Raw genomic sequence first — 24,977 nt, forward strand, 5'->3', positions numbered from 1 at the left:
TCCCCAAACTACCTTCAATTGCTTGAGTCCGCAGCATGCCTAGGAGTCCGCAAACAAGTCACCCTGACATACAAGACCACACACACCTTTGCCTTTACGTCCAAGGTGGCCTCAGCAGTTCAGACGTCTTTTTCTGTTCCGTATATGTTCGTGCCTGTATATATATATATTTACAACCTTTCTTCGCATATCTTTTATCTATTTATTATCCCAAGAACTCAACTACAAAAGGCTTTCCTGCAAAAGCTTTCCTGCAACCCGCTTCACCAATTACAAAAAGTATTATTTACCTCAATCTGGAAAAGTCCCATCGTGGAAGCTAGCCAGGGGCTAATTCAGAAGCTAGCCTGAAAAGCTAACCGGAAGCTACTCCGAAGCTAGCCAGAAAGGCTAATCGTTATTAGCTGCCCATCGAAATTAGTTCAGGCGCAGGTGTCGCTGTTTGCAGGGGAAAGCTTTGCTAGCGTTGTTTTGTGGGGGGGGGGGAGACGGGAAAAATAAAAGAATGGAAAGGAAGACCATAGCCATACTAACATGCTGTATACTACATACTATTAGTTCATTTTAGTATACTGTAAACAAACAGTATGCTTTCAGTTGAGCGTACGAGCTCTTCGTCTATCTACCGGAAGTTGATGTTGCTGTGCAACCTCTTGCTAGCTAGTTAGCGTAACAAATGACTAGTTAGACGTTTACGACTTCGTGTGTGTTCTTAAATTCAACCTGGAGTGCCAGAGTGCGCTCGTAAATTCAGAGCGTTGTCAGATTGTCTGTTTGTAAATTCAGAGCGTTGTCAGATTGTCCGTTTGTAAATTCAGAGCTCACTCTGGACTCTCAGCCCGAGGAGTAGGGTTGATTTGAGCTTTCTGACCTTAGCTTGGTTGCTTGACTGCCATTGTAACGTTGGCTAGCTTGCTAGCTACTTCCAGACACAAACGAGACCACTGACCATGTTACTAGCCCCAGCAGAGCTGGTTAGGCAGTTTTCATGTTATCCAGAGCGTTGGTGATGATAACTGTGCTGATGGCAACGATTTAATTACGCTTTTTCCCCCAACGTTTACTGACACCAGCCATATTCAACGGGTGTTGAGCGCTCATAAATTCATTATTCTGCACTCTGGTACACTCTGGTACACTCAGACGAGTGCTCTGAAACCGAAGTAGATAGCCAGAGCAAATTTACGAAAGCACCCGAATGTTCATTGAGAACGCACAAGGACTATACAATTTAGCTAAGCTATGACGGGAATAATCAAGTCAATAAACGTTGGGTAGTTAGTTAGCCTACAGTTAATATACTGGCAAATTTGATGTAGATGTAGCCAACTAACGTTAGGTAGCTAGCTAACAACATACCGGTACATACTGCTGTAATGATATGCTATGTGGTTGATAAGGATAGTGTAGTTAACAAATTGTCAGCCAACATAACGTGTAAGTTAACTTATTTTTAAAGTCATTACTTTATTACATTGCTCAACATTTTCTTAACATTTGTCATAATTAGTTTATCCGCTCTCGTTGTACTTCGGCTGCATATTTTCCGCCATTTTCTTCAAATCTGGACACAATGTGAAGCCACCTACATTTCCTGAAGAATTGCATTATGGGCCCTAATGTACTGAAAAAGTGTCCCCTGCATGTATACTTCATATTTTGGCGAATTTAGTGTGACATCCGGGAACTTTTGGCATGCTAACTATATCCGTACTATGACCAATAAGCATACTATATACTCAATTTACGTCACAAATAGTACGGTTCGTGCAGTTAATATGAGTAGTTGAACACGGCTATTGATTGAGGAAGTAAAATATGGACTGATAATGTTGGAAGTGGGAACAGCAGGGACCGTCATGACACTGGTCAGTGGTCACAATGAACGATGTGTGTGTGTGGGAGGGGAATTATGTTTTCTGTATGAAATGGGTCATTCACAACCCAACACAAACAGCCATTAGAGCACAGAGCCGTACAATGACAACCTAGTGTCTCTCTTTCTCTCTGACCCCTCCCCATCTCCTCGATCTCCTTCTCTCTATCAACATCATCTATCTCTTCCCCGTCTTTCTATTTCCTTCCGCCCCGTCTCTCTTTCCATCTCGCCATCTGTGTCTCTCTCTTTCTGTGCCAAGCCCGTACAGTAGTCTGACATCTCCACGCCTTCCTTGTCCAATGAGACACTCAATTCATTGGTCGTGTGTGTGTGTGTGTGTGTGTGTGTGTGTGTGTGATGTAGCCACACACAGCAGTGAACATTTCCTTTTCCGGTGGAGGGGCTTTGAAACAGACCCTGTTTGAGGCCCTGACTTCATGGCATCCAGTGTTTGGCACACACTGCTCCGCTCATTCACTCAATGTGCATCCATCCGCCTGTCGAGTGTGTGTGTGTGTGTGTGTGTACGTTTGGCATGCGCTTCTGACCTCCTGCATATGATCATTTCTGTTCATGTGTTGATTATTCTGTTTGATATTTCAGCAAGGTCAGGGACACTTAGTTCTCGCAGACTCATCTTCTTGGCTGTCAGACTATTCACTTAGATAATCTGGCAGTGTAAACAGTGTATAGTGGATACGGTCTTGCACTTACAGACCATCAAGCCCAGAGAGGTTAGCTGAGGTAATTGCATCACAAACATCAGTCTTCTACGCGTGTTTACATTGCTTCTGAATGGGTGTACCTTTTGGCTTTTTTCACACACACACACACACACACACACACACACACACACACACACACCACACACACACACCACACACACACACACATTCCACGCGTCTAGAAAATGCAGATGTCAAGTTTAGTTGAGTTTGCACAGATCTGTTTATTTCGATTGTCTTTCGTCGGCTCTATAAATGAAAATTCCGATGTTTGAATAGATCTTTCTGGGGTTACTAGTGATGAAGTTCAGATCAGTGGATGTCTGAATTGCGGTGTAGCTCTACCGTTTAGTAAACTATTTGAAGCATGTTTTTGACCGTGTTTTATGTGGCTATTCAACTAGTGTGACAGATCTGGTGTGTGAGTGTCGTGTAACTGTTTTGCACTCGCACGCATCGGTCTCTCTGTCTCACAGTGGTGGTTTCTCCCCCTGACCTCAGATTTGTGGCTGTTACTAAAAACATTGACACGTTACCTTATTAGGTCTCTCTCTCTAGTTGTCTCTCTCTGTATTACAGGTTTACATCTTAGGGTTTTGGTTTGGAAGCGTAGTGGCGGTTTAGCATTTAGATATGTTTCTCTGATTTCTGACGTGATTTTGGCTCGATGCAGAGAGGCGCGTGGGTAATTAAACACGGGCATTTCCCAGAGTAAGACTGGCGTGTGACAGTCATAGTGGGAAACCACAAGCTGAACAACTGGGTATCCAAGATGTCTCTCAAATCTGGTGACTGTGATGTTCTGCCCACTTTTACTCTATAAAGGTCTTATCACATGCTGTGTTACACACACACACCACACACACCACACACACACACACACACACACACACAACAATTAATCTTTCATGTGATTCAGCAATTCGGTTAGAGGTTGTTGCCTCTAACATTGTGTTGGCATGCAGGAGAACATTTACAAATGCAATACATGCACTTACATAGTGTACATCACACACACACCACACGGTTCTCTGTGAAGCGTGAGTAACTCGAGGACCCCTGCCATTCTTCTATTCTACCCCCTGTCCCCCTGCCATGCTGACACTGAGACGGTATGTCTCACATATCGTGACTTCATGCACACACACACACACACAACACCACACACACACACACACACATCACACACACACCACACACACACACACACACACACACACACACACACACACACACACAGTACAGCATAGTTACCCTTGTAGTTAGCAACCCTCATGTTGTGATCTCTCACACTCCGAAATTTCACACACACACTCACTCTCTCTCTCACACACACACACATGTGGTCAACCCACCCACAGCCTCTGAACATCAAGTCACCGGCAGTCGGAACACTTCCATTCAAAGATAGCCGTTAATACATTTCGGTACGAGTGACATTGGCTCACCATAGCAACAGAGGTAAACACTCAGAGATGGCAGCATGCTCTCACGCAAATGCCACCCCGACACGCGACCTGAATCACACTCACTCACACTGACACACGCAGACAGGAAAGTCTATCTCCCGTGTGGTTTCCTCCCTAGCGAGCGATGGAACCCCAACGGTTTCATCCTGTCTACTAACTTTTTTGTTATACTGTGTGGTCGGAGCAACGGCTTAAAGCCGGGCGCTTGTTTCAGGGGAAAGGAATTCACTGTACGAGTGCGAGAGAGGGGCTAGCGAAAAAGAGTTGAGGAAAAGAGGGCGGGAGCTCCAATGGAGAGAAGAACTTGGCAAAGGTTATTAGTCTCTCAGCATTGAGGCTACGTGTTCAGGAGGAAAAGTTGGAGAAAAAAGGTTATTCAACAGCCGACTATTATCCACAGCAAAAAAGAGAACAGGAAGGAGAGAAACGAGACGATGCTTCTAACTAACAGGCTGAGGCAGAAACTTCAACTCTTCGCAGTAGCTTGTTGCTGACGGACTTGCCCGTCTTAGGACAGACCTGGGATTGGTATTGGACACTGGAAGTGGTCACTGTCGTTTAACTCTTTGAAGAACAAACTGACTTTGGGTCAGTTGGCACATAAGTGGTTAGCAATGGACCTGCTCATGGACCCGGCGGTCATCACGCCCATCCTGGTGGTGGCTGCTCACTACTTCACTGCGGCCGCGGTGTGGTTATACCGTCGACGGCGTACCCCTCGTTTTATACCAGGTATATATACTCCTTAAAGCACATAGGACTGGGGGGGGAGGAGAGAGATGCACTCCTCATCTCCTTCTGTCCATGCGGCCTCTTTATCCTCCTCAGATAAGGAGAGGGAGGGTGTTCGGAGTGACACTCCTGGCTTCCCACTTCCTCTTTAGACTTCTCCCTTTGTGGTGTCTCTTGTTAGCATGTCTTGTGTTAGCATGATAGCTTGTTCACTGCTGTGTTGCTGGTTGGAATTGGAAGGAGGGGATGATCAGCATTTAGTCAATGTTTTTTGAATTTTTATGTAAATGACAGTATGTCGCTTCTTTCTGTTAGATTTCAGTTTGAGAAACGGCTTACTTTTCAGAGAGCAAATAAATGTTTTATCTGCTAGCTAGTCTGAATTTAGTTGTGTATTCTCTTTTAAACTGAGACGGTGTTTGTCAGATTGGATCTCTACCGGTGTGAGTCATTCTGGCACGGTTCTCCTTATTTGGCCTTTTCACAGCGTAGCTGCTACCAGTCATGTGCCATTGATTCAAATCAATTTCATTGGAGTTGACGGTCTCGTTTGTCGCGGACTGTATGAATTGGCCAGTTAAGTCTCTTACGGCTGTTTTTAAGTCAGCTTTTTGTAATATCGTGTACCCTAATGCAGTGAACAGAAAGTCACTTTGGTGACAAGCTACTCAGTCCCGTCATGTGACTGATTTTATGCTGAGCTGAGGGTAAACACCATGGCAAATATGTTGTTGTACCGTTGCAGTCCTGTAAGAGACATACATCCTTTAATGTAAAGCCTAATACAAGATATGGAATACATCACATTTGGTCTGTGTCCAACTATCTATAATCCCAATGATAAGTGACTTTGATAGTGGCTAATGCTAGAATAGGCCACTTAATAAACCAAGTAGGCACATTTGGGTGGTCTTGATACAACATTTTAAACAGAAATACAATGGTTCCTTGGATCAGTCTAAAACTTTGGACATACACTGCTGCCATCTAGTGGTCGAAATCTAAATTGCAGCTGGGCTGGAATTATACATGATGGCCTTTGTCTTGCATTTCAAAGATGATGATACACAGAACGGTTGTTTTTTTCTTTGTATTATCTTTTACCAGATCTATTGTGTTATATTCTCCTACATTGCTTTCACATTTCCACAAACGTCAAAGTGTTTCCTTTCAAATGGTACCAAGAATATGCATATCCTTGCTTCAGGTCCTGAGCTACAGGCAGTTAGATTTGGGTATGTAATTTTAGGCGAAAATGGAAAAAACGGGTCCGATCCTGAAGAAGTTTAAATCATTAGCCGTAAAGGACCACAGTGGCTGGAGGCAAGGACGTTTTGCTAATTGTTTGGAAGATTTAATTGATATCCTTCAGTCACAGGAGTATAATATCTAGCGTGACATGACTGTCTGGGTTGATAGGAGGAACGGTGAGGTATAGCCCACCTCTGTGTTCTACAGGGATGCCTTGGAAAGAGTGACCTTTTCCTACTGCCACTTCCTATTTATACAGCAACCTACGATCACTATCTATCTAAAGGGACTGGATAGGAAAGCTGTGCTGTGTGCCATTTCTTGGGGCTATGTGTGGGTGGTACTGTGTGTGCGTGTGATGCAGGCTTGCGTGTTTAGGCTTGCTAAAGCGCGGTACAGACTGATACAGAGCTGTGTGTTTGTGACACTGGCGCACTGGCTTTATTTTTAGCCGCAGCAGCAAGCAAGACGTGGCACAGCACAGTGATGGGCAGGGTGGGGAGCTGTGTGTTTGTGCTCTTGCATGAGTGTGTATTGTGTATGTATAGGGGCTATTCCATGTAAAAGGACCCATGAGCACCAATATGTGAAGCTCATACAGTAGGAGCATATCAAATTGGGTGTCAAATGAAAGCGAAGTGTTTTTTTGGGGGGGGGGAATTAAGGCATATGTTTAAACCATTTTCCATCTTAAATATTAGATATCTGGATAAACAGATGGAAAAAGGGGTCTTGCAAAACCAGAAAAAGTCTTAAGGTATCAGAAATGCATTAAAACACAGTAATGTTGACGTATAGAACCCTGCCAACTAATATCACACATTTAATTTTGGAAAAATGTTTTACCTTCTGTAAGTTTAAGAAACATTGCGTTGTAATTCTGTTACCAAAAACCCACATTATCTTGAAGATATTTTCTAATGTCTCTCCCTCATGAGGAGGGAGGATGATGATAGTTCCCAGAAGTAATAAGTAATGGCAGACCTACCAATTAGTTACAGTGATTTCACTGATATCCATTTTGTTTATTAATTATTATTAAAGGGATACGTCGGGATGATCTATTTCCCCAGAGTCAGATGAACTTGTGGATACCACTTTTATGTCTGTGTCCAGTATAAAGGAAGTTAGAGATAAAAATGGTTTCCACGAGTTCATCTGACTCTGGGGAAGTAGATAAAGAGCCTCATTGCCAAAATCCCAACGTATCCCTTCAAGGGATTTAGGCTACACACCATCCCTATCCTGTCAAAGCATATATGCACTGTGAGGACCTTGGCATTGAATAGAGATGACATCACATCAATTCTGAGTTACAATGTGTGTGTCCTGTTGTCCCTCAGAACCTATGTGTGCCAGACCACAATCGAGCCATTCTCGCCATTTTGAAGTACTAATTGGCCTGTAGTACTTCCCTCTCCTTAAAACTGACGTAGGATCAGATCTCCCTACAAGGCCCAGGGTAACCCATTATGAGCTAAAAGTATCATCTGTCCAGTTTGTGAAGGGCAATAAATGATCACACGCCACCATTGTTAGGTCAGCCCTAATGGACATTTAGTCTTACCGTCTTAGTGTTCCCACCACTCCCGTTTTGAGGTTTACTTACCCCGTTGGTCAACGGCCAGAGCATGGGAGATTGTTTTATGACAGACGTTCTAAGTTAAAGGTTCCACTCACCAAAACACACTGGCCTATGTGATCAAACGTACGTTGCACAGGGGCTGTTCAGCCTTTCAATGTACCTGTCAGCTAGATTTCTGAATATTGGGTCTCTTTCAAAAAGCAAAATGTCCTTCCAGTACCTCTAAAATATCTCTCTCTATATATTATATTACCTCCTACCTGTGAAAAAGGGCATTGACAAGGACATTGTTTTAGTTCAAAGAACACACCTGTGTATGTTTTGACTAATCGACAGCAGACATAAACGTCCTTACGAACCCAAACAACCTACAACATAACCTTATAACCCCAAACAACCTGCGTCCCTATAGTGCAGGTTATCCCATACATAGACACACAGCATCTCCTCCTAATAAGGTTTACACTGCCCAAAGTAACAAGGAGCCCAAATTCAATATGTGCTAATCTGATGACTGCTCCTCCAGAGGGCTGCCAGGGGGGCCCTGGTAACTGGGGGGGGGGGGGATTATGTAGCAGCCAGGAGCGGAATATCAGCACTTTCTTTCAAAACCTGTTACCCGATACAGGAGTGGTTTGGATATTTGTGAATATTGCAGCTGGATATTTTGGGGAATATCGCTTCACATGTTGGTCTGGTTGATTTAGATTTGCTGTAGGAGTTAATTGACTGTTTATTTGGTTTATACGTTCACAACAAAGAGGATGTAGGGGGAAAGATGGGAGAAGGAGGGAGATGTGCCACTGCTGACGGAGACGGAGAGTGATGAACGCTGACATTTGACGACGGAGAAAGTGAAATGGAAACAGAGGGATCCCACTCTGAGATGTGGAAAAAGAAGATTTGACAACCGGAGGAGAAGACTTGGTGGAGCGGGGACTTCCTCTGTTTTAATTGAATGAGACTGAGGAGCGAAGCGACAGAAGAGGAGAGATTAGACGTGATAACAAGAGAGGGAGGGAGCGAGGGATAAGCATACTGCGTGGTATTAAGAGCGTAAGCTCTGCCTGGTATTTATAGTTTGGAGGGCCGGGGGAGAAACGGAGCGAATGAACAACGCTCTCACTCTAAAAACGGAGGAGAGAGAGTCCTCTTGAAAACAAGGATGGAGTGAGCAGAGGGAAAGCACAAGGACAAGAGAGAACGAGAGCTGACGATTGGATATGCGGAGAGAGTAAAGAGGTCACTATAGGAGGAGAGAAACACAGTTCCTTGAGTGACGCATCATCGACATGAGGAGAGGAGTGTGTGGACTCTTCCGGCGGAGCGTGTTGTCATTGTGTGTCACGAGTGTGTGTGCGTGCGTCACTGCTTTTGTTGGGGCCGTCTAGGCGTTGTTGTGTGCCAGCTGTTGTGTATGCTAAACTATAGGTTTTTACCTGGTCTCAGTAGTTCCATACAGATTTAAAACCGGCGTCTGGCCAGAGCAGCCATTGCTGTGACGTCACCCTTGACTGCCAGACTCCCAATGATAATGTCAATGTTCCGGTCACATGTTCACATGCCGTCACGCTGTTGTTCTACGAAGCGAGGTTGTTGCGGCTGTTTTAGCTCACTCTCCGTTTCAGTTCGACTATTGATTTTGTTCCAGTTTTTAAATGGAAGCATGGCAATTATTCTAGGGGCTGGCGTTGTGAAAGGTTTTGAGACGCTCTAGGCAACATCGACAGATTTTTAAGGGATGTAGGAATAGGCTAGCTGAAAATGCTGTTGCGTCAAGGGAATGCTTAGTCATAGGAAAGGGGGCTCCATTTTGACATTTCAGTCATTTAGCAGACACTCTTATCCAGAGCGACTTATAGTTAGTGCGTTCATCTTCAGATAGCTAGGTGGGACAACCACATAACACAGGCATAGAAAGTCCATTTTCCCTCAGAGTAGCTATCAGTAGGGTTACAATGTAGGATGAGTCGACGCTGGGGATTTAGATTGCCAAGACTAAAGTGTGTGTTTGTCCTGTTCTGTGATTGTTCGTGGGTGTGTATGGTGTCAGGGGACGGTGGCTCTCAGCTCGAGACACATCTTGTTCACTTGTAGCTAGCTGGTGTTGTGCCAGTCTGCATAGAACCAGACTGGAGAGGAGTCAAGAAATCTGATCTGGACATTTCTCCAATAGACCTCCTCGTACACACTACAGCCCTGACCCAAAGCATATTTGTGTCATTTTGTCACTGACCAAGGCAGCTACTTCAGATTATTATGATTATCTGAAGTAGCGTCTCTCTGTCTCTCTGTGTCTCTGTCTGTCTCATCAGATGACATCACAAGCTCAGCAGATCATTTTGTGATCAGACGAGCGGTCTTAAACACACACAGAACACTCATTGGACAGCCAGGGGGTTTCTTCTGGGATTGTGGCAAATTTGTGTTCCCAGGCCTAGAAAGAGGAAAGAAAAAGCAAAAGATTATATTGATGTTGGTTACAGTCTAGGGCTAGCAGTGTCTGGTTTCTGTTAGAGAGAGCTGTGTGTGTTCACATGGCAACAGACTGGAATCTAAACACTGGAGTCTGCCGCTTGCTTGATTGCTTGAGTGGATGACATCATCATAAAGGGACACTTCAGCACATTCTCTTTTTGACTTCCTTATTATTTACCTCAACCACAGTTTGATAAACCATCTCTCTCTACAACTACTTCCTTCCTTTGCTCTGGAAGACTGAAGAAGGATAAACCCTCTTATTTCCAACTGTGAACGGCAGACAGTTTCCTCAACCCGCTGTTGCCCCGTCTTGACAGCGTACACATCTTAACCAGAGGACTGCAGCCTTAAGATACTTTTAAAGAGAGCGGGAGGGAGAGGCGGAGAGAGAGAGAGAGAACCGCATCTCTGAACCTGCTTTGTCTGCAGAGCCACTGCTCAACAGCTGCGTTTTAGAGCACAAGGTGTCAGTCCTGCACCAGGAGTAGAGTGAACGAAAGGCTGTGCCTCAGACCAGCGCGGTAGCAGGGGACAGGAGTGACCGAGGGAGTGCGAGACAACAAGAGTGGAAGAACCAGAGGGAGGGGTTGGAGGGGTGGCCCTTATTTGCCGGAGGGGAGGGGCAGCCTGTGACTTTGACACACACGTGTGACTGCTCCGGCGAGAGAGCTGGTCAGGAGTTTTGAAATGGCAGCGACCGCAAGACCGGCGGAAAGAGAGTGGGTACGAGGGAGCGACAGGCGGAAAGAGGCAACCCAGAAATAAGTCCCTCTACTTGCCTGAGACGCAGGGAGACTAGTCCTTGCAATAAGTGTTTTTGGGAGAATCAAATTCATTGGAATCCTCTTGTTTTGACATTGTGGAAACTGGAATAGCAATTTGTGTACTTTGCCTCTCCCTGGTGTGCTACCTGACTTGGAATAAGACACGTGGACTTCCTTTGAGAGAGACTACTCTTGTTCTGGGATTGCGGAATAGTTACTTGTTTACATTGCCTCTCTCTGGTGTGCTACCTGACTTTTGGAATCACATGTGGACTTGCACTGGGAGAGAAATGAGGAAGTGGTTTTAGAAGCCAGGTGAAGGAAAGAGGAAGGAAATACAGAAGGATAGAACGGTAAAAAGAAGGATGTGGCGGGACTACCATAACGAGTGCAGCCTCAATGCCCACCTGCACTCTATCATGTGCTGTGCAGGTCAGTGTGTGTGTGTGTAAGAGACCGTATGTGTAGTGTATGCATGTGTTGTGCACTGTATAGTAGCTAAGTGTTATTTACATAGGCTCAATAAAACGTTTGTCTGCGTGTAGGCCGTCACTGTGTGTGTCCTGTGTTTGTACATTGAATAAAACAAATATAAACGCAACATGCAACAGTTCATATAAGGGAATCCGTCAATTGAAATAAATTCATTAGGCCTTAATCTATGGATTTCACATGACTGAGGAATACAGGTATGCATCTGTTGGTCACAGATACCTTACAAAAATAGGTAGGGGTGTGGATCAGAAACCAGTCAATATCTGGTGACCACCTTATGCCTCACCCAGCGTGACACATCTCCTTCACATGGAGTTGATCAGGTTGCGTGATTGTGGCCTGTGAAATGTTGTCCCCACTCTTCAATGGCTGTGCGAAGTTGCTGGATATTGGCGGGAACTGGAACATGCTGACGATCCAGAGCATCCCAAACATGCTCAATTGGTGGCATGTCTGAGTATGCAGGCCATGGAAGAACTGGGACATTTTCAGCTTCCAGGAATTGTGTACAGATCCTTGCGACATGGGATCGTACATTATCATGCTGAAACATGAGGTGATGGCGGCTGATGAATGGCTCGACAATGGGCCTCGGGATCTCGTCACTGAATATCTCTGTGCATTCAAATTGCCATCGATAAAATTAAAATGTGTTTGTTGTCCATAGCTTATGACTCCCATTACCGTTGCCCCATGGTTGCGTTGGGGTTCTCTGTTCACAACGTTGACATCAGCAAACCGCTCGCCTACACGATGCCATACACAATGCCATGTCTGCCATCTGCCCGGTACAGTTGAAACCGGGATTCATCCGTGAAGAGCCCACTTCTCCAGCGTGCCAGTGGTCATCGAAGGTGAGCATTTTCCCGCTGAAGTTGTTTACGACGCCGAACTACAGTCAGGTCAAGATCCTGGTGAGGACGACGAGCACTGAGATGAGCTTCTCTGAGATGGTTTCTGACAATTTGTGTAGAAATTCTTCAGTTGTGCAAACCCACTGTTTCATCAGCTATCCGGGTGGCTGATGGAAGCCGGATGTGGAGGTCCTGGGATGGCGTGGTTACACGTGGTCCTGCGATTGTGAGGCCGGTTGGCCGTTCTCTCAAATTCTCCAAAACGTCGGAGGCAGCTTATGGTAGAGAAATGAACATTACATTCTCTGGCAACAGCTCTGGTGCACATTCCTGCATTTAGCATACCAATTGCACGCTCCCTCAAAACACGAGACATTATGTAGTGTCGCAAAACTGCACATTTTAGAATGGCATTTTATTGTCCCCAGAACAGGGTGCACCTGTGCAATGATCATTTTGTTTAATCAGCGTCTTCATATGCCAAACCTGTCAGGCAAAGGGTAAATGCTCACTAACAGGGATGTAAACAAATTTGTGCACAGTATTTGAGAGAAATAAGCTTTTTGTGCATATGAAATATTTCTGGGATCTTTTATTTCAAGTCATGAAACATGGGACCAACAATTTACTTTGCGTTTATGTTTTTGTTCAGTATATTGTAGTGTGTGTGTCTGCGTGTGTGGTACTGTTGACACCTTGAGCTATTTGTGCACTATATCGACCAATGTTTACAGTGTGAAGACTCACTCTAGTAGTGGTAGTGTGTGTGCACATTATTTGTGTGTTTGTTTTTGGATGGTGTTGAGGGGGGTATACTGCTGAACAATGTCTGCCTGTGTGGTGGAATGTGTGCCTCTCCGTGGCTGTCACACATACATACAAACACAGCACACAGTCAACCCTGTTGGTTTACAGGCTCTGCCCTTGGCAATGGGCATGTGTTTCCACTGGCAGTTGCCAATGTGGGGTATCGTGTTAATTCCCATGCCAACCTCTAGGGGGCGCCGTGCTTGTTTAATATACTGTCACCAATACCCGGTTTTGATGAAGACACAGCCTCACCTAAATGTCACAAAGAAAGCCATGTGTTACCACTGAGCCGGCTAGGCCAGCTTACCAGGCAGGTTTGTTAACCAAGGCATGCTTTTCTGTCAACTGTTTAGCAAGACTGTGTTCAAATGTGTGTGCCTGGGGTGTGCCCCCTGAGTAAAATTGTCATAATGAGTCATATAGTGTGTGTGTGTTACCTTGCCCCGCTAAGTTTAACCACGTTCAGGTATTTGACCTGCGTTTCCACACTAAAATATCAGTCTGTCATTATCACAAAGAGCCTGAAGGCTGATATAAAAGCTCACTAAGACCACTTGTGTTTACATACTGTAATGGGAACGTGTGGTGTGTGTGTGTGTGTAATGTATGTAGGCCTATCTGAGGAGAGGAAGTGAGACAACCTATCCTCCCCCCCACATAGCGACTGTGTTTATAGTGTCACCTTGGCAACCACATCAACAATGGCGCCTATCAAGGTCAAGTAGGGGAAATACCAGCAGGAACTATTCTCTGATTGGTTGGAGCAGAGAAGGGGAGAAAGCAGTCACTAGTTGCCCATGTTAAAAAAGACAAGTGTGAATATAGCCAAATATGATATATTCTCATTAAGATATACGATTGGAATGTGACTTTTGGTTAGTGGTTCAAATCATGTTAGCTGTTAAATAGGTCCACAACTTAAATCCTTTCTAACATTGCCTGATGGTAACAACCAGGGGAAAGCGGGAAGAGGCATGCCAATGGAGCGAGTCAGATATGAACGGGAAGGCGGGAAAAGCAAAGCTACCCATCTGCATGTCATACATAGAGACCCGGATATGAGGAGAATGAGTGGCTCCACGTGGGGGAGGGGAGGAGATAACAGCAGCGAAGCCTGTCGTCAGGTTCTGTCCTGGGCATTGCCGTGTCACTCTAGGTGACATGGTCTGGACTGAGCTCAGAACAGACGGCAAAGGAAATGGGCTGGGAGGCTACTGCGTTGTGCTAAGACCCCTGGCCCTGTCTCTGCAGCTACAGCTGGGATTGACCAGCTCAATATGTGGCTTTTTCTCTGCTTTATTAAATACTGAGTCATGGTGTGTGTGTTTTGTTGGAGTGCCTGCGTGCGGGCGGGAGGGGGGGGGTTCATGCGTGTGTGCCTGCAGTGGTACCATGCATCCTATGCTGTATCCATATGGAGATTTTTGCAGTGTCACAAACAGTGACAGTGTCACGAACACTCAACAAACGTAGCGCTCTTACAAAACAGAGGTGTGACGAGGCGAAATTCTCCCAGAAACTACCAAAGCAGCAGACGTTACTGTTGAGCCCTCCATCGCAGACAAATACATTGAGTAGCGCGCGGCCTGCACCAGACATCTAGCCCGGTTAAATCAGGTTGAACGCTGCACTCCCAGACAGCCTCGGTACAGAAATGTTTCAGTGCCGTCGGAAATGTTTCAGGGCTGTGCTTCTAAATAATACAGCTCTGAGGAATGACGCTGCACCGTACTTGTTATTTAATGAACTCTCCTTTTCCCTCCCTCTTCTCCAGATGAGCGAGACAGGGTGCAGAAGAAAACCTTCATGAAATGGGTCAACAAACATCTCATCAAGGTACGGTACTGCATCGCAGCATCTTGGGGGTCGGTGGGGAACACACACACACAGAGGTATCGTGACTCAGACCATCGTAAAAATGAATGAGCTAGGATGGTAGTTCTGAATTAGTTTTTATATTCCACACAGGGCTGAATGAGCCGTGCCCTGCCTCCAGCACTGACTCAGTTATGTTCAGGCTGTTATTATCTGCCGCACTAGCTAATAATATGATTAGATGCAGTTGCAGGGCGAGGTGACAGCATGATATTTCTGTCTGTCTGGCATTAAATCAATTGAATAGTTTTAGTGTATCTCTGTTGTCTGTATGGGGTTATCTGTGTTTGTCTGTTTCTGTGTCTGTCTGTCTAGGTGCTTGTTTTGACTTTTTCTTTTATATATTTTTTCTGGGTTCTCTCTCTGTGTGTCTTATCTCAAATATTTATAAGAAAGTCTGTCTGTCCAGTGGCCAACTGTTCAAGCCCCCCCTCTCCCCCCCCCACACCACCATTGGCTGTATCATTGAGCATCTTGACTGGCTGCATCACTGCTTGGTATGGCAATAGCCTGTCTCTTATACACATCTAGATGTGTATAAGAGACAGGCCCTCAACCGAATGGCTCTACAGAGGGTGGTGCTGACAGCCCAGTACATCACTGGGGCCGAGCTCCCTGCCACCCAGGACCTCTATATCAGGCAGTGTGGTAGGAAGGCCTGGAAAATGGTTAGACTCCAACCACCCAAGCCATAGACTATTCTCTCTGCTTCCCCTTCATCAAGTCTGGCACCAGCAGGCTCTTGAACAGCTTCTATCCCCAAGCAATAAGACTGATAAATAGTTAACAAAATAGCTATCGGAGTTAACCTTGTATTTTTATTGACCTTTTATTTTTGCACTGTCTCTATGCACACTCACAGGGCCCTACACACACACACACACACACACACACACACACACACACACACACCATCTGCTCACTCACACATGCACATACATTTATACGGACTACACACGTACACCCACTCACATACAAGCTGCTGCTACTCTGTTTATCTTATACCCTGATGCCTAGTCACATTCAGTGGTGTGAAGTACTTAAGTAAAAATACTTTAAAGTACTACTTAAGTAGTTTTTTTGGGTATCTGTACTTTCCTTTCTATTTATATTTTTGACTACTTTTGTTTCACAACATTCCTAAAGCAAATTATGTTATTTTTACTCCATGCATTTTCCCTGACACCCAAAAGTACTAATTACATTTTGAATGCTTAGCAGGACAGGAAAATTGTCTAATTCACACACCTCTACTGCCTCTGATCTGGCGGACTCACTAAAGACATGCTTCGGTTGTGCAGTTGAAGTCGGAAGTTTACATACACCTTAGCCAAATACATTTAAACTCAGTTTTTCATAATTCCTGACAKTTARTCCTMGTAAAAAGTCCCTGTCTTAGGTCAGTTAGGATCACCACTTTGTTTTAAGAATGTGAAATGTCCGAATAATAGTAGAGTGATTTATTTCAGCTTTTATTTCTTTCATTATATTCCCAGTGGGTCAGAAGTTTACATACACTCAATTAGTATTTGGTAGCATTGCCTTTAAATTGTTTAACTTGGGTCAAACGTTTCGGGTAGCCTTCCACAAGCTTCCCACAATAAGTTTGGTGACTTTTGGCCCATTCCTCCTGACAGAGCTGGTGTAACTGAGTCAGGTTTGTAGGCCTCCTTGCTCGCACACGCTTTTTCAGTTCTGCCCACAAATTTTCTATAGGATTGAGGTCAGGGCTTTGTGATGGCCACTCCAATACTTTGACTTTGTTGTCCTTAAGCCATTTGCCACAACTTTGGAAGTGTGCTTGGGGTCATTGTCCATTTGGAAGACCCATTTCCGACCAAGCTGTAACTTTCTGACTGATGTCTTGAGCTGTTGCTTCAATATATCCACATAATTTCCCTCCTCCTCCTATATTTCCCTCCTCCTTCTATATATATCATAACTAGACTATAACTATAACTGACTGATGTCGCTTCAATATATCCACATAATTTCCCTCCTCATTATGTCATCTATTTTGTGAAGTGCACCAGTCCCTCCTGCAGCAAAGCACCCCCACAAGATGATGCTGCTGCCACCCCCGTGCTTCACGGTTGGGAAGGTGTTCTTTGGCTTGCAAGCCTCCCCCTTTTTTCTCCAAACATAACGATGGTCATTATGGGCGAACAGTTCTATTTTTGTTTCATCACACCAGAGGACATTTTTCCAAAAAGTACGATCTTTGTCCCCATGTGCAGATGCAAACCGTTGTCTGGCTTTTTTATGTCGGTTTTGGAACAGTGGCTTCTTCCTTGCTGAGCGGCCTTTCAGGTTATGTCTATATAGGACTCGTTTTACTGTGGATATAGAGACTTTTGTACCTGTTTCCTCCAGCATCTTCACAAGGTCCTTTACTGTTGTTCTGGGATTGATTTGCACTTTTCGCACCAAAGTACATTAATCTCTAGGAGACAGAACGTTTCTTCTTCTTGAGCGGTATGATGGCTGTGTGGTCCCATGGTGTTTATACTTGTGTACTATTGTTTGTAAAGATGAACGTGGTACTTTCATGCTCCCAAGAATGAACCAGACTTGTGGAGGTCTACAATTTTTTTTCTGAGGTCTTGGCTGATTTCTTCTGATTTTTCCATGATTTCAAGCAAAGAGGCACTGAGTTTGAAGGTAGGCCTTGAAATACATCCACAGGTACACCTTCAATTGACTCAAATGATGTCAATTAGCCTATCAGAAGCTTCTAAAGCCATGACATGTTCTGGAATTTTCCAAGCTGTTTAACGGCACCATCAACTTGGTGTATGTAAACTTCTGACCCGCTGGAATTGTGATACAGTGAATTATAAGTGTAATCTGTCTGTAAACAATTGTTGGAACAATTACTTGTGTCATGCACAAGGTAGATGTCCTGACTGACTTGCCAAAACTATAGTTTGTTAACAAGACATTTGTGGAGTGGTTGAAAAACAAGTTTTAATGACTCCAACCTAAGTGTATGTAAACTTCCGACTTCAACTGTAAGTGGTGTCTGCGTGTTGGAGTGTGCCCCTGGCTATCCGKAAATTTCAAAAAACAAGAAGATGTGGCCGTTTGCTTAATATAAGGAATTTGAAATGATTTCTACTTGTACTTTCTATTAAGGTATCTTTTACTTTTACTCAAGTCGGACAATTGGGTACTTTTTCCATCACTGGTCACCTTACCCCTATACCGCTGAGCCGTTGCTGCTCATAGACGTTTCCACTGCACAATAACAGCACTAACAGTTGCCTGGCCTGCTAGAGCTTCCCCGGTCATTTTACAAGCTGACATGTTGGAAAGGTGGCATTCTATGACGGTGCCACGTTGAAAGTCCCTGAGCTCTTCAGTAAGGCCATTCTACTGCCAGTGTTTGTCTATGGAGATTGCACGGCTGTGTGCTCGATTTCATACACCTGTCAGCAACRGGTGTGACTGAAATAGCCAAATCCACTCATTAGGAGTGTCAACATACTTTTGTATATATAGAGCATCTACCTCCACTCCAGTATCCGGCCCAAGGAACTGACACTGTAGTATCCTTATTTACTTATTAATTATTTATGGTGTTATTCTTATTCCTCATTAGTTGTTGTATTATTACGTTGTTATTGATTACTGCATTATTGCGTTTTGAGTTTGCAAGAAAGGCATTTCACTGTACATGTGCGTGACGTTGAAACCTGAAACCAACGCAGACGTAGATCACATAGACTGGGCATTCCACCACATGACTGTGGAATGGGGCGTCTGACCTCATCACTCTCTAGTGCGCTGCGTATATCTACGCTGTAATGTAATGTCGGTCAGACGGACTGAGGATGGGCACCAACGTTGGCACAGACACACACACCGCTGGCCCGGCGCCCTGTCTGTAACATTAGACAATGTTCAGTTGGCGTTAAGGAGAGTTTTATTTACTGGAGCTGGAGGGAGCAGTGACCTTTCACTGTCTGGGAGGGGAGGGAAGTCATTAAATAAAGAGAGGGAGAGCGGTGGAAATGAAGGAGGAGGGAGGGGAAGAGGACTTAAGGAGAGAGAGAAGAATAGAGGCAGAAATATGACTTAAGAAAGGATGTATGGTTTGCAGAGATAAATAAATGAAAGGGTTAATGACACCTGTATTTGGTATTGATATACATTAATACCCACTGGGATTCTCGAGGAACTGGTATTTCCTCATCATATACCCCATAATGACATAGCGGGGAAAAAAAGAAGAAAAAAAATCTTATTTACATAAGTATTCAGACCCTTTGCTGTGAGACCTGAAATTGAGCTCCGGTGCATCCTGTTTCCATTGATCATCCTTGAGATATTCTACTACTTGATTGGAGTCCAGCTGTGGTAAATTCAATTGATTGGACATGATTTGAAAAGGCACACACCTGTCTATATAAGGTCCCACTGTTGACAGTGCATGTCAGAGCAAAAACCAAACTATGAGGTCGAAGGAATTGTCCGTAGAGCTCCGAGACAGGATTGTGTCAAGGCACAGATCTGGGGAAGGGTAACAACAAATGTCTGCAGCATTGAAGGTCCCCAAGAACACAGTGGCCTCCATCGTTCTTAAATAGAAGAAGTTTTGAACCACCAAGACTCTTCCTAGAGCTGGCCGCCCGGACAAACTGAGAAATCGGGGGAGAATGTCCTTGGTCAGGGAGGTGACCAAGAACCAGGATCGAGTGAAAGATGAACGGAGCAAAGTACAGAGAGATCCTTGCTGAAAACCTGCTCCAGAGCACTCAGGACCTCAAACTGGGGCGAAGGTTCTGCTTCCAACAGGACAACGACCCTAACACTCAGCCAAGACAACTCAGAAGTGGCTTCGGTACAAGTCTCAATGTCCTTGAGTGGCCCAGCCAGAGCCCGGACTTGAACCTAATCGAACATCTCTGGAGAGACCTAAAAATAGCTGTGCAGCTTGAGAGGATCTGCTGAGAAGAATGGGAGAAACTCCCCAAATACAGGTGTGCCAAGGTTGTAGCGTCATAGCCAAGAAGACTCAAGGCTATAATCACTACCAAAGGTTCTTCAACAAAGTACTGAGTAAATGGTCTGAATACTTAGGTAAATGTGATATTTCAGTTTTTCATTTGTAATACAGTTTCGGGTCTCTCTCACACACACACTTGGAATAAGTCAAGGGGTCTGAATACTTTCCGAATGCACTGTAAGTTAATTGACTCGTGGCAGGACGTGTTGTACAGTCTTAGACTAAGACCAAAGCGATACGTCTTTCGTCTATTGTAGTCCGGATGGAATGAATCCAGGTTCCTTTTCTAATCCTGTCCTATCAGTCTAGTATCTAATACCGTTGACAGTCCACCCTAACGCAGGTGTTTACATAGCACAGAGCTCGTGGCTGTTCAGCGGAGGCTGACAGACAGTACAGGTGACGACACGAGCCAGTCAATCTACCTGTTCCTGTGTTTGTCTTGGCTCCCGCTATTCACTGACATCACTCCGATCTACCTGACTGCGCCCATGTTTATATCAGCTGACAGACAGACAGGTGGCTGTGGTCGGGTTGTGTGTGTGTGTGTGTGTGTGTGTGTGCCGTCATGTGGTCAGGTCCGGGTGTATGGCTGCCTCCCGGAGTGTTTGTGTGTGTGTGTACAGATCAAACACACACATCCATATAAACACTGCCTTCACCACAAACTGTTGGGACCTGTGTTGACAGCTCGCCAGGAATGCAGTGACATAACTAGGGCTGGTTTTCCAGACACCGATTTAAACCTAGTCGTGGACAAAAAAAAACATATTATACTGAACAAAAATATAAACGCAACATGTTAAGCCCTCAAACTCAACTCTGGACCTTGAAGCCAGTGCCACTGCATTTTGTTCTAATCAGGAACTGATTTAGAACTTGGACACCGGGTGGGTGCAATTTAATTATGAGGCAGAACAGAAAACCAGCAGGTTCCGGACCTCGTAGGGTAAGAGTTGAATATCCCTGATGTAAAGTGTTTGTCCCATGTTTCATGAGCTGAAATAAAAGATCCCAGAAATGTTCCATAGGCACAAAAATCTTATTTATCTCAAATTTTGTGCACAACTGTATTTCCATCCCTGTAAATGAGAATCTCTCCTTTGCCAGGATAATTCATCCACCTGACAGGTGTGGCATATCAATAAGCTGATTAAACAGCATGATCATTACACAAGTGCACCTTGTGCTGGGGGACAATAAAAGGCCACTCTAAAAAGTTCAGTTTTGTCACAACACAATGCCACAAATGTCTCAAGTTTTGAGGGAGCGTGCAATTGTTGCCAGAGAATTGAATGTTCATTTCTCTACCATAAGCCGCCTCCAACGTCGTTTTTGTGAATTTGGCAGTGCGTCCAACCGGCCTCACAGACCACGACCACCTCCAAATCCGTCTTTTTCACCTGCAGGATGGTTTGAGACCATCCACCCGGACAGCTGATGAAACAGGAGTATTTCTATCTGTAAGAAAATCCTTTTCTGGGCAAAAAGTCCTTCTGATTGGCTGRGTCTGGCTTCCCAGTGGGTGGGCATATGCCCTCCCAGGTCCTCCCATGGCTGCGCCCTGCACAGCCATGTGAAATCCATAGATTAGAGTCTACTGAATTTATTTCAGTTGACTGATTTCCTTATATGACCTATAACTCAGTAAAAACTTTGAATTTGTTGCGTTTTATATTTCTGTACACTATATTTGGAGAATCTCCATTTCAAAAGCTTTTTAGCTCAACTCGGCTTAATATGTGTCCGGGAAACCAGCCTTTAGACACACACACAGTAGATCTTTACCAGACAAGGAGCTGTGGCACATGGAGACATTTAGTTAGAGTCTCTGATCCACCTCTACACAGATGACACCATTCTGTATACTTCTGGCCCTTCTTTGGACACTGTTAACAACCCTCCAGGCGAGCTTCAATGCCATACAACTCTCCTTCCGTGGCCTCCAACTGCTCTTAAATACAAGTAAAACTAAATGCATGCTCTTCAACTGATCGCTGCCTGCACCTGCCCGCCCGTCCAACATCACTACACTGGACGGCTCTGACTTAGAATATGTGGACAACTACAAATACCTAGGTGTCTGGCTAGACTGTAACCAGACACCTAAATCTAGAATTGGCTTCCTATTTCGCAAACAAAGCATCCTTCACTCATGCTGCCAAACATACCCTTGTAAAACTGAGCATCCTACCGATCCTCGACTTCGGCGATGTCATTTACAAAATAGCCTCCAATACCCTACTCAATAAATTGGATGCAGTCTATCACAGTGCCATCCGTTTTGTCACCAAAGCCCCATATAGTACCCACCACTGCGACCTGTACGCTCTCGTTGGCTGGCCCTCGCTTCATACTCATCGCCAAACCCACTGGCTCCAGGTCTACATCATCTACAAGACCCTGCTAGGTAAAGTCCCCCCTTATCTCAGCTCGCTGGTCACCATAGCAGCACCCACCCGTAGCACGCGCTCCAGCAGGTATATCTCTCTGGTCACCCCCAAAACCAATTCTTCCTTTGGCCGCCTCTCCTTCCAGTTCTCTGCTGCCAATGACTGGAACGAACTACAAAAATCTCTGAAACTGGAAATACTTATCTCCCTCACTAGCTTTAAGCACTAGCTGTCAGAGCAGCTCACAGATTACTGCACCTGTACATAGCCCATCTATAATTTAGCCCAAACAACTAACTCTTTCCCTACTGTATTTATTTATTTTGCTCCTTTGCACCCCATTATTTCTATCTCTACTTTGCACATTCTTCCACTGCAAATCAACCATTCCAGTGTTTTACTTGCTATATTGTATTTACTTCGCCACCATGGCCTTTTTTTTGCCTTTACCTCCCTTATCTCACCTCATTTGCTCACATTGTATATACTTATTTAATTTTTTTCCTACTGTATTATTGACTATGTTTGTTTTACTCCATGTGTAACTCTGTGTTGTTGTATGTGTCGAACTGCTTTGCTTTATCTTGGCCAGGTCGCAATTGTAAATGAGAACTTGTTCTCAACTTGCCTACCTGGTTAAATAAAGGTGAAATAAAAATAAAAATAGTTGCAGAAAGAGGACAGAAGAAGACAGTGGATACTAGTGTCTTTTGGTGGATCTCAACAGAAGAAGCAGAGTGTGCAGTGCACCAATATACACTGAGTGTACAAAACGTTAAGAACACCTTCCTAATATTAGGTTGCATCCCCCCTTCCGCCTTTGTCGGGGCATCCCCCTCAATTCATCGGGGCATGGACTCTACAAGGTGTCGAAAGCGTTCCACTGAGATGCTGGCCGATGTTGACTCCAATGCTTCCCACTGTTGAGTCAAGTTTGCTGCATGTCCTTTGGGTTGTGAACCATTCTTGATACGCACGGGAAACTGTTGAGCGTTAAACAAAACAGCAGCGTTGCAGTTCTTGACACAAACCGGTGCGCCTGGCATCTACTACCATACCCTGTTCAAAGGCACTTACATATTTTGTCTTGCCCACTCACCCTCCGAATGGCACACATCCACAATCCTTGTCTCAATGCTTAAACATCCTTCTTTAACCCGTCTCCTCCCCTTCATCTACACTAGTTGAAGTGGATTTAACAAGTGACATCAATAACCCTGTTCAAAGGCACTTACATATTTTGTCTTGCCCACTCACCCTCCGAATGGCACACATCCACAATCCATGTCTCAATTGTCTCAATGCTTAAACATCCTTCTTTAACCCGTCTCCTCCCCTTCATCTACACTAGTTGAAGTGGATTTAACAAGTGACATCAATAAGGGATCATAGTTTCCCCCCGGATTCACCTGGTCAGTCTATGTCATGGAAAGAGCAGGTATTCTGTACACACAGTGCAGATGACCCCAAAAACATGAGTTCAGCCTCGCATACAAAGAGACTTTATGTACTAACTAGTGTGTGTGAGACCCAGGTGCACTGTCTCGTTGGGTGGCACCACTCTAACTGTAGCACAGCAGTGGAGCCAACCGCTGCGAGTAACCAACCGTGACGTTTCCGCTGACTGAACAACACCCAGATACAGCATGCACGTTTTATCAACCCCAAACACACTTTACGGTAGTCTGGTCCCAGATCTGTTTGTGCCTTCTAACCAACTCCTTTGGTCATTGCCGCCCTTAACATGCACAGATCTGGGACCAGGCTTCTCTCCGTGTATCCCAAAGCTGAGCTGTGATTCAGCAACTAAAGAAATGACTGCACTAGTTGTGTAATCATCTACATTCACACCAATTATGATTACAACACATTGACGTGTCGTACTTCGGAACTCCCCGTGTCAAGAAGTGGCAGCAAAATGGAATGTAAATCGGTTCAATATGGAAGACATGCATTGAATCATAGAGGCAGAGAAATAGTTCCATTAAGTGGAATGAAGATGACCACGCACACACACACACACCCGCGCGCTAAAACACTCTGTTATCGCACGAGAGATCATTTCCAGTCAAGTAATAACAACCCCCCCCCCCATGATGCCAATCTAATTAACACACGATCAACTCTTCAACACCCACGACCAGCCTAACACATGCCCTCTTTCTCATCACGCACCGAGGCCAACCATTCCACACATCGATGGATAGAGTGTGTTTATTAGCCAGAGAGCATTGAGAGACCGAGGGAGAGATGTCGACTGAACAGGGGACTGGGAGCAGTTGCAACGGAAGGAGAGGATAAAGGAAGCGAGCAGGGCAACAGAAGGATGTGAGGAAACGTTCTAGATGGCTTCCTCTCTCCTTGTGTGTGGCGTTAGGCTTCCTAGCAGGAGACTCCGACTCTATTTCCAGTCCTAGACTATTGAGATGCACCCATGAGGAGAGCTGACCGTTGACCAACAGGACATGGAGAAGGCCCGTTGTTTCTGTGGCCGTTCGGCTCCTCGGATTAAAAGGCACAGGTCGCCCTCTGCTGGATGAATGTGCAATTGACCCTATTGCAGCTCACGATTTGAAATGCAGTGAAGTGTTTTGTGTTTTTACAGCTTGTGCCGTTTGCGGTGTTCTGTAATATAGCACAGTGGTCCTCAAACATA

General features: G+C 44.9%; 1 protein-coding gene across 1 annotated transcript in view; it reads left to right on the forward strand.

Annotated features, from left to right (window-relative positions):
- The window catches only part of LOC111954858 (microtubule-actin cross-linking factor 1, isoforms 1/2/3/4/5-like), a 292,736-nt gene that overhangs the window by 109,126 nt on the left and 158,633 nt on the right, over positions 1-24,977 (forward strand). Inside the window, 1 exon segment of the mRNA XM_070436147.1 lies at positions 14,820-14,881. Within this exon segment, the coding sequence (XP_070292248.1) occupies positions 14,820-14,881 (62 nt within the window).

Source organism: Salvelinus sp. IW2-2015, linkage group LG30 (genome assembly GCF_002910315.2).
Source record: "Salvelinus sp. IW2-2015 linkage group LG30, ASM291031v2, whole genome shotgun sequence".
Classification (NCBI taxonomy): Eukaryota; Metazoa; Chordata; class Actinopteri; order Salmoniformes; family Salmonidae; genus Salvelinus; species Salvelinus sp. IW2-2015.